The sequence below is a fragment of the Bos javanicus genome, chromosome 29, assembly GCF_032452875.1.
Source record: "Bos javanicus breed banteng chromosome 29, ARS-OSU_banteng_1.0, whole genome shotgun sequence".
Taxonomy (NCBI): Eukaryota; Metazoa; Chordata; class Mammalia; order Artiodactyla; family Bovidae; genus Bos; species Bos javanicus.
The window spans coordinates 39,009,026-39,020,192 of NC_083896.1; the positions used below are offsets into that span (position 1 = coordinate 39,009,026).

At 44.8% G+C, this 11,167-nt stretch overlaps 1 protein-coding gene across 1 annotated transcript; it reads right to left on the reverse strand.

Annotated features, from left to right (window-relative positions):
* Positions 1 to 326: 326 nt before the first annotated feature.
* Positions 327 to 10,217, reverse strand: LOC133241712 (pregnancy-associated glycoprotein 1-like). The gene is given in 9 exon segments (XM_061407641.1): positions 327 to 476; positions 2,196 to 2,294; positions 2,375 to 2,670; positions 4,054 to 4,160; positions 5,098 to 5,291; positions 6,489 to 6,607; positions 6,706 to 6,823; positions 8,084 to 8,269; positions 10,185 to 10,217. Coding segments are annotated over 9 exon segments (1,302 nt in total).
* Between the last annotated feature and the right edge of the window lie 950 nt (positions 10,218 to 11,167).

Below are 11,167 nucleotides of genomic sequence, written 5' to 3' on the forward strand. Positions count from 1 at the left end.
GTGTTTGCTGTGAGTCTTGTGTCCTGGATTCCCAGAATCATTTCAATGAGTCTCCCCTTTCCTTGAAGCCTGTTGGAGGTGGACTCCTCTCAAGTGTGATTCAGACTTTGTTCTAGACCCTCCCCTATCATTGTACACCTCCCAGAAACAAACAGAGGCACCCATTTGTTTCAGCACCATTACGAGTAAAACCCTTTATTCTTTATTGAGAATAGGGTGTGCAGACCACCAAACACAGTTCACCAGCATCCTGGGCAGGAGTACCCTAAGTGTGATTTAGTGTTTGCTCAGAGTGGCCTTTCTGATTCCTGAACCACTCCAAGAATTTATACTGCCTGTGCCAAGTCAATCCTGTAATTTCCTTGATCAAAGACTAAAAAATACAGCCTCAGGAAGGCGTCACCCAGCATCCAGGTCTCTCTAGATGTCCTCACTGTGTTCTTTTTAAAGGTGGTATGGCAGTGGCCTCCAGAATCCTGGGGGAGTCAGAGACACACACCAGTCAGCCTAAGCCCTTACCTGTGACTCCCACAAATATCCAGACCCAGCAAAATTCTTTGTTTTATTTCCCTTTTTTGGTAAGTATCAAGGGATTTTCTCCTTAGCAAGGGATATGAGAGTTCATCCACAACCAAAAAGGGCCAAAACATGAGGTTGCCATGAGGAAGGGTGTGGGGGAGGGGAGGACTGGGAGTTGAGGGTACAGAGGAATGATAAACAACAACAACAACAACAAAAAAAAACAACAAATCCTACTGTAGAGCATAAGGAAATATATTAAATATCCAGTGGTAAACCACATGAAAGAGAATAAGAAAAAGAATATATATTTCTGTATGTGTATAACTGTGTCACGTTGCTGTGCAGCAGAACTTAACACAACACTGAAGATTAGCCACACTTCAATAAAATTTTTAGAAAAGAAAAAGAGTGTCCATATTTCTCCTCTCTCCTAGTGTCTTTCCTTCTGACTCCTGCTCCTTGTTTTCTCTGCAGAGAATACTGGTTCTCTTCCTGCGTCCCCACAATCTGTACTTTATTAAAAAAAACTTTATTTTGTATTGGAGTATAGCTGATTAACAATATTTTGAGTTTCAGGTGGACAGTAAACAGACTCATCTATATATATCCATGTATCCTGGTCTCAAATATACCCCTCCCATCCAGGTTGTCATATAACCTGGATGGGAGTACCCCGTTCTACACAGTAAACCGTTGTTGGTTAGCCATCTTAAATAGAGCAGTGCACACAACACATTCTTGAAGACTTAACTTAGGAACTCTGGGAAGCCTCCTTTGGCCTTCACTCACCCTCTTTGGCCACTCCAAGCTTGGTTGGGTAACGTACTCTGGTTCCCCAACCCCACTGGTCAGTCCTCATCATCCCGAGTAAGTCCCCAGTGCCCCAATGCATAGAACCCTGTAAGGCCATTTGCATGGAATCCGGTGCAGTTTTGCCTAGAAACAAGCAACCCTCCATATGGCTCCATGAGTTTACAGTTTTAGAATTACTGAAATTCCCTCCCTTCCTCAAAGTCTTCTTTAAGCCCATCAGCCAGCTCTGAACTCCCTCAGTGAGCTGACATGAAGCCACCCTGTGCCGGGGCTGAGCAGTCACTGTGCACCCTTTATTCACATTAGTATCAAGACTCCCCACAGAGGGGTTGGGTAGCCTGACTCACAAAGGGGGCACCCGGCCAGAGCTAGGGGAAGATGCATCTGAGAACTAGGGCGACCGTGTAATTTATCATCCAAACCAGGAAAACTGCGAGAAGGGAAGGGAGACTGTTAATCCCTATGGTGGGACAGCACACTGGGACTGTCCCCAGCCATTCTCCTTGTCACATGACTTATTTCAAGGACTGCTAGAGCTGACTTTCCATATTCATCCATCTGAGGGATCAGATTTAACTGAAGCTCTTTGAACACTGAGGACCTGAGTGACCCCCTCTCCTTGTGACTCCAAACATGCCAGCACAGCATGGGTCTCCACATTGATTTTAGGGTGATCAGTGTCCCAGATGGCCCTTTACTCTCAAGTGGTTCATCTTGTGGGAGACTCTGGCCAGCCCCAGGGCTCAGCAACATCTGCAATAGTGTGAGATGGCCTGCAGAGGGCACCCTCTTCCCAGTAGCAGCCCAAGGGTTCCTGCAAGTTCCTAATTGAGAACCACCCCTCAGGGTCCTCTCCTCACCTTGAGGATGTAGGCTTGAGCTGGGACTGGGTAGTTGATACCCTTGATGGCGAAGATAATAGAGGACAGGGTACTGACCACAAAGCATGAAACGTAGTGCTATTAGAGAGAGAGGGAGAGAGGTTGGCCCTGGAGATCCTCCTTGTGTGTGGAGACTGGGAATGACCCTGGGGCATGACCTTGGAACCCCTTCGTGTGGCACCAATGAGCTTCTGGATGTTACTGACCAGTCTTCTTGGGCCAAGGACCAGTGATGTCCCATTATCCACAAAGGCCTTGCAGCCGGCAGAACAAGCAATAACCTTTCTTTTCATGGAGATGCTGAGAAGCAGTGTGACAAAGCAGGCATCAAGGTCACTCTCAACCTCCCCAGAGCTGCCTCCTTCCTGACCATCTTCTAAACAGCCCTTTCTCTCTTGCCCTCTTTTTCTTTGCTCCCGACACGGCACCTTCCTTGACATTCTTGAATGCAGTACTTGAATACACCAGGCTCTTTTGCACCTTGACACAAGCTGGGCTTCCTTCCTAGAGGAGCCCCCTCCCCTTTGACTAGCAAATTTCTTCTCATCTTCCAGATTCCAGTTTAATTGTCATGGTTTCAGGGAAGTCTTTTCCCAGGTGTTTATCAATCTCCTTTCTTGACAGTCTGTAGACACTTCCTCATGTCTAGCATGAACCAAAGTCACAATTCACTATGTGTGTGTCTCATTTCCTGTGCATCTGCCTTCTTAATGTGAGGGCAAGTTTTATCCTCATTGCCTCCTTAAAGTGCCTGGCACACAGTGGATGCCCAATGCTTGTCTGTTTAGTGAGCGAATGAAGACTGTGAGAATAATGAATGAGAAACATCCAGAGAGCTGTTTCTTATTGGGAACAAATAATGGGTCAATCGCAGAGTGAGGATGGAGATGCACGAGGGCAGCAGATTCTCATAGTGGTGGGAGAGAGGGGCTCCTCTGGGAGAGGGTGTCTACCAGCACTGTTCCTACAACCAGCTCAGATGCTGAGACCCTGGCCAGGAAATACATGACTAGCCCACAGAAACTCCAAAGGACAAGTCAGCTTTTGTCTGAGGGTATCACACAGAATCCTATCAATTATGCCTCTTGTTCTCAGGTCACTCCTGGATCCCACCTTCCTGATTCTGTTATAGCCCCTCCCCCACTGTGTGCCCATGAACTAGGGGTGTCTTTTTTAATAGTTGCTTTCACATCTTAAGACTCCAGCAAATCTCTGTACACTGCTCAGTAGTTGCTCCCTTAGGAGACCAGTTCTCCCGATTTGCTCAGGACTTTCCCTGTTTTTTACCTGACATTTATCTGTACTGAGAACTTCCTTGGTCCCAGAGAGCCCCAGACAGTTGGTCATCTTATACCTCTGTTCAGGCTGGAGAAATTCTCCCTGATTCTCTGTTCACCACACTGTAGAGTCCTCTAACCATGTTCCACACCTCACGACGCAATGGGTACAGCCCTCTCCTGGCTACACAGTCCTCTCCAGACCCTTTTAGGACCTGGTCAGAGCCCTGGTCAGAGGGCCTGTGGATTATGAACCCTTGAGTTGTTTACATAACTATCTGCTTGTGTGTTTGTTTGTATATGTTTTTGTATGTGTGTTTGTATGTGTCTCTGTAAGTGCTTGTGTGTCTCTGACTAGCTATGCATGTTTATATGTGTCTCTGTGTATGTTTATATGTGTCTGCTTGTGTGCTTCAATGTGTCTGTGTGTCAGTGTCATTGTGGATGGTGTATATATCTGTGTGACTGTGTGTTTGAGAATGTATTTGTGTGTGTCTGCCTGTGTCCATGTACAGTAGCTGGAGCATTATTTGGGCTGAACCTCAAAGGGAGAGGCTTACCTGGCCATGTGTAACTCCAGTCTCCGGTGTGGATCAGTGGTACCCAGTTGAGCGCTCCCTGGCAGTGGGATTTATCCACCCCACCAAATATCACACTTCCTCTCACTCTGCATGTGTAGAGAGAAGAGAGAGGGGGATCCTTGGAGGACAGTAACAGCAGCACTGTCTGAGAGCTGTGCTGGTCCACCCATCCAGGCCCTAATAAGGTCTCCACGTACAGATGCAGAAATCGAGTTTAAGAGCAACTGAGATCAAGACCGAGGTCGGTTAATGGATAATAAGTGGCACAGAGGAGCTTAGAAGCTCAGTCACCTGGCTGGGCTCCACCCACTCTATCTTCTGAGGATGCCATACCTCCTGTGACCTGAGTGATGAGACACACTCAGAGGACATGGTGCTGAACCATATTGGCTTTCTCCTTGTCAAGCTTGTCATTTTTCAGGAAAATCAAAGCCTGGGAGTTCTAAGGGTGTGGGTTCAGGTCACCCAGATTTGGCTCCGCTGGCCTGTGACCTCTACTTTTCAAAGGGCCCCACACTCAGAAGGGACCCCACCTCTGCTCTCCCTGTCTTGAAATGCCTAATATTTCTTAAACAAGGGATCCTACATGTTTGTTTTGTGTCCCACACTTTCATTTTTTTTCACTGGCTCCTGCAAATTCGGTAGCTGGTCCAGGGTTCCCAGTAGAATGCTAATGAGGAAGGAAAGATATCCACCATCCTTCTCCTTCCTTCCTGATCAAATTCATAAGCAAATTGTATTGCTTTTTCCTCCAACTTGTTTCCTGTTGCCTTCCATTAGTCTTCCTCCTCACTCAACCCACTAGACCAAGTTACTGGTCTTGAGCCCAGGAGCAGGGTTGTGTTCCAAGAAAACGTTATTCATAAAAGCCAGTGGTGAAGACAGGTACAACCCTGGGGCTACATTTACCCTGGGTTAGATTATCTCTCAGGATTCTTCTTTATCAAGTGTTCTATAATTTTTGTGCAACTGAATGCATCTTATAGCTACTTTGGAGAAAGGGAGTGTCCATCTCAGACTTACTTGCTCAAGTAGAAGGCAAAACCAGGCTCAGAATTGGCACCTTGATTCTTCAGGAGGTCAAAGATGGGGATAGCTCCAAAAACAGATATGTTGGGGTAGTTCAAGCCCAAGTTGCCATCAAAAGGTGCACCCTCGCACCCGTATTCCACAAAGCTTAGACTGAACAGCTGTTCAGTACATATAAGGTCCAAAATATGTGGGAAAGAAGAGTGTTCCCACTTATAGATACGTGAAGTGGGGCTAGAACTGGGCTGGGGTGCATTGCCGTTAAATACTTAGAGAAGAATTGAGGCTGGGCTGTGTCTTTGGTGGACCTCAGATGGTTAGACCAAGCTGGGAGGAAAATTTGTGTTTTATTTGTGAGAGGCTGTGAATTTTTAAACATCTGCCTCTCTGAAAAACACCACCTGAGTGAGTCAAATTGGCCTTGTGGCTTCTGTCCAGGTAGGGTAACCAAGAGTCAGGCCAGGACCCTTTGGTGCCCCCTTGTAGACAATATGAGTCGAGAGCAAGGTAGCCTTTTCTGTCATCACTATGACCTAATTACAGGAATGGAGTTAATTCTCTGTAAGGTACTGTGGATTATGCATCTGTCCAGGAAGACAGAAGCCAAAAACACAGTCTTGCTTGCAGGGATCACTGAAACTGCTGCCTGGGAAAATCACTTTTGGGGATATGTGTGTATTTGTGTGAGTGTGTATGAGAGAGAAAGAGAGAGAGAGGACCTACTCAAGTACTTTGGGGAGGCAGGCCATACGTTTTATGAGACTCTCAAAGGCACCCTAGAGTGAGAATTCATTTATTAGGCCCCTTGACATCTCTGGCCTCCAGTTTCCCACTCTGGATACCTGAAGCCCTTGACTGCCCCAAGGATCCCCAGATCACTTTCATCCTGTCCCTAAACACCCTACAGCAATTTCAGTCCTGAAAAGCCAACCCAGCTCCACCGTTTAGCACACGTGTGACCCCAGCAAGGCCCTTGCTGTCTGTAACTCAATTTCCTCATATGCCTCATAAGCTAATCAGACCATCTGCTGTGTGTGGTTGTTGCAGGTTTAAACCAATTATTTCCTGAAAGTGCCTGGAACAGTCTGTGAATATAAAAATGGGTGTTTGTTTCCCCTCTTCTCACTCCCAGCAAAATGAACCTTGAACTGCTCATGGGCAGAGAAGCTGCAAGTCCACACCTCAAGTCACTCTCTGGGTTAGCTAATCTGTTTGCTCGTGTGTCACCACAGGCACTGCCTCCCCAGGGACAGGATCCTGTGGATAAGATGGCCAATGTCTATGGAAGTTAACTAGGAAGGGTCCTGCCAGATGGTCATGCATCTGTTTTGCAAGCAGGGGTCACTCTATAGCCAGTACTGACTCAGCTTCTCTTTACACATTTCCTGAACGGTGTTATAAGCAAGAAATCCCTTCATGCTCCCAGATCCATAGGCGATCCTGAAGGTCTTTTGTGTAGGCCAGAAGGTGGAAGACTTGAAATGTCTGAACCTAACTTGTGTAGCTGAAGACACAAGAGATGAGTGTCATCATGTGCCAAGGGTGGAAACAGGGCAGCAGGGCAAGTGAAGGATGGTCCGGGTAAGGGGTGTCTGTACTCACAATAGGCTGGACTGGGGAAAAAGAGGGAGGGCACCCACAAGTAAAATGAACCTGTGTCAAAGATAACCTGGAATTCCTGAGGGGGTGTTCAAATTGTGATGTTACCCCCATAGAGCATCTACAGGGAGAAGGAAGGAGTGGGTTAGTGCAGAACTGGCTACCCACTCTTCCCACACTGATGTCTCCCTCTGGTGTCATATATCTCTTGAGATCACTTTCCAACCACTGTGAAGCTCAAAGCCTTTCATCACAGAGGTGCTTGCATTTGATTTTTTTTTTCCTGTGCTACATTATATGCAGGATATTGATTCTATAACCAGGTGTTGAAGTGGTACCTCCTGCATTGGAAGCACAGAGGTATAACCACAGGACCTCCAGGACCCTTGGACACCCAGGGAAGTCCTGCTGCCTTCATTTGAGAAACACTGTAGTCTCTTCAAACCCAGGCTTAGCACCCACTTCTCCAGGAGGTCCTTCTTGATCAACCTCAGCCACTCCCTTTAAACTCAGACCATATCCAATCAACACCACACAGGTGACCCTTTCATTTGACATGTATTTACTCTTTGCCTATCGTTCAGGCTGGCATGGGCATTTTTGAAGACAAAAGAAGCCTTTTTGCTCATCTAAAAACAGTAACCACTGTGTTAGATTCTGGTGGCCTTACACAGAATACAGGTTCAGTAATTTTTTACTGCTGTGGTGCTTGCATCTGTGGAAACTGAAGTCCTCTGCCTGGTTATTCACAATTGCTTTGCAGTTGATTCTACCTTCTGATCAGAGATGGTTCACTCTTCATCTGTAACTAATTGACTCCCTTAGTTCAGAAGGAACTGCTGCTGCTGCTAAGTCGCTTCAGTCGTGTCCGATTCTGTGCAATGCCATAGACAGCAGCCCACCAGTCTCCATCGTCTCTGGGATACTCCAGGCAAGAACACTGGAACGGATAGTAATTACTTCTCCAATTCAGGAAAGTGAAAAGTGAAAGTGAAGTCGCTCAGTCATGTCCGACTCTTAGCGACCCCATGGACTACAGCCTACCAGGCCTCTCCATCCTTGGGTTACTCCAGGCAAGAGGACTGTAGTGGGTCGTCATTGCCTTCTGCTCAGAAAGAACAATCTCCCTCAAACTAATCACACATCTTTGACACAGAAATGGATGTTTATTTGCCACCTGGTAATTTCTGGGCCCAGTCACCAAGACAAGAATTGAGAATGATAGTCCCTTCTCCTCTGCATGGGGCCCCTTTAGCCTACTGTGTCTGCCTCCTGCAGGAGCCACAGCCTCAACATCCCACGTGGCACCTCCAGATGAGGCCCAGTGCTAGGTTAGAGCACCAGGGGGCGCTGTGGAGCACTATCCTCCCAAAACACTCACATCCATAATGTTCCTCAGGGGGTGTATAGTTATATTTGAGCCCCAAGAAGAAATCTGAGACAGTCTGTAAGCATGTTCCTTCAGGAAATTGTTCAACATGTTTTTTTCACTTAGGGTATTTCTCATGGCCTTCACTTTCCTTAGAAAGTGAACATTTGACAAAGAAAATGAAGATGCTACATTTAGCTGTCAGTGTTAAGGTATAACTGTCATTACGTGGCACTGTGTATTTGATAATCATTTTATGAGTCACCTTATTATAAGAATTTTATGCATATTCTATGGAAAAGACATAGGTTTGAATAAAGATTCTGTTCTGTAATGTTGGATAAGCCATATGACCATGTGGGGTCTCAGTCTCCCCTTTGGTAAAATGATGGAATGTAATGATTCAAACCCTCTAACTAGCATATCTTGGGGATAAGTGAAGTGATGGATATAAGGTGCCTGATATATAGGAAGTCTCAACAATGACACTAGCATTGCTGTTGCCATCCCACTGTATCCTTCTCATAGAAGCTCAGGTAAGAAGGTATAAGGGGGATTCCTATCCTCTTTTACAAGGGAGTAATTTGAAATGCAAGAGGTTTGTAAATTGGCTGTGGTCACACTGCTTGTCAGATATAAAACACTGTATAACTAGCTCTCCCAATATTTCTCCAGGTTGAAATAGAAGAGAGAGTTGGAAAAGAATCCAGGAGATAGGGAACAAGTTCAGGAAATGTAGAAAATTAAAAGAAAAGTGAAAAGAAACACCACAGAAAGAAATACACTCACAGAGATTTCTAAAGGGATGGAGAGATAAACGATAGTGATACAGAGATGCAGACATAGGCAAATACATACTGAAGTAGAGAGGGAACAAAGAGGGCATGCTAAATAAAAGGTAGAAAAGTGCTGTTCCACAGGACCACACCTACATCTGCATTGACTGTGCACTGAACAATTGCAAGGAGTTCCAATTTCAATAGGTCATTACATGACTGGACCCAAGAGTTGGGCAACTATGCAAATCTACATCAAGAACCTTGGGTCCCACAGTTCCTATTGCAAGGTACTTATCAATAAGTAAGGCCTGAACTTTAAGATTGTCAGAGAAATATTCCATTCTGTTCTAAATCTGATGAGTAGAAGAATAATCATATGAAAAGAAAAATCACAGAAAGCAAGATGATGTGGCTTACAGTCTCCATACATACATAACTCTGCAATCTGAGAAGTCCAGCAGCCCGAGGAGCACAAGCCACTTTATGCTTCTTTCCTGGCTCCAAGGACTCAGGAAAGTTCAGGTTCTTAGCATGTAGTGGTGACCGGAAACCTCTAGTTATATATGCTCTGACATGCCCTAGTTTAGCCCTTTAGGCCAATAATAGGTCTGAAAAAACACAAAGGTCTTGATAAAATCTTTACCTTCAACAGTGTCCTTGGCGAGTGGACTTTGAAGCTTCACAGAATACAGAGAATTGAACTGTAATCTCTTCCTTGAAGGTTGGCTGGAAAAGCAAACTGATTTGCAAGGACATCTAAGAAGATTGAGAACCTTGCCTACTTGGGAAAAAAAAAAAAAAAAACTGCTAAGAACATCTTAAAAATGGATACTAAGGGATACTAAGGCTCAACCATCATGCTTTCATGTGATCTTCATAGCCACTTCCTGAGATACGCATTGCTGTCTTCATTAGAGAGGAGATTGCTAGGAGGATCAGTTGTCAAATGGCCAAGTGAAGACTTCAGGGACAGTCCAGGGAAATACAACAGGCTTTAGGTAGTGGGTCTAATGGCAGACATCAGAGGCACCTATGATGCCAGGCTGCATCAAAGATTTAGGGCAAAGCAGTACTTCAATTGCATGGTTTCAGTATTGGAATAAATGTCATATGCATCCACAAGATATTTTATATCATCCAACAGACATACAAGGAAGAACTGTGTGCTGGGTTCTGGGTTAAAGGCTTCAAAGTCAAAGTTGATCAAGACAAAAGTTGTCTTTATCTTAAGAAAGCTAGCAGTCTAGTTCTCACAAAGTTATGGCCCCAGGAGGCAGGAGATATGATACTAGGACTAGGTTGCCATGTTGAATCCTGAGCTGCACAGGCCTTACCACTGGGAGCAGCCTTTCCTCCAGTTCACCCATGCTGGAAAGCAGACCAGTTGGCCATGTTTTCAAGAGAATCAGAAGTTTGGATATTTATGTACAATCTACTTATTTTAATGTTAAAAACTATGTATATAGATAGATAGATAGATAGATTTTTACCCGAAAAAAAACAGTGAGAATGAAATCTCCACAGAGATGTGCTGGAATCAGGCTTCAGTCTCTGCAGGTTTTTATTTCTCGCCTAGAGTTGGGAGTGCAGTGGGGACAGAGAGGAATTTAATTCATGTTGCTTGATTTACAAAGAGATTGAATTCATACTGAACATGTGTGTTTCCTTTCTATTTATAAAGAAAGATCATCAGGGACATAGAAAACAACAAAATTTAACTACTGAAGATAAATAGATATATTTCTGATACAATTTCCCCATAGGGTCTATGACTTGAAAAATTTTGTCTGCCAAACCAAACATACAAAAATATAATTTTGAAATGTCTTCTCAATCAAAGAAGACAAAACAACTGTGGCAGCCAAAGTAAAGACAATCATGTTTAAGGACGCATCCAGGACTCCCAGGGCCTATTCCTGCATGAGATCTATCCATGCCTGTCCCTTGAATACAACAGGAGCCTCTCCTGTTGCCAGGTGTGTTTAGATGGGGCACTGTGACTTAATCCTCATTTTTGCATGTTGTTTAAATTCAGTTCTGGTGGTTAAATCCCAACAAGGGGAATATGATGTCACTGAGAAATGAAACACACATATGCCCTTTGAACTATGGTGTTGGAGAAGACTCTTGAGAATCCCTTGGACTGCAAGTAGATCAAACAAGCCCATCCTAAAAAAAAAAAAAATCAGTCCTGAATATTCACTGGAAGGACTGATGCTGAAGCTGAAGCTCCAATTATTTTCTCACCTGATGGGAAGAACTGACTCACTGGAAAAGACCCTGATGTTAGGAAATATTGACGGCAGGAAGAGAAGGG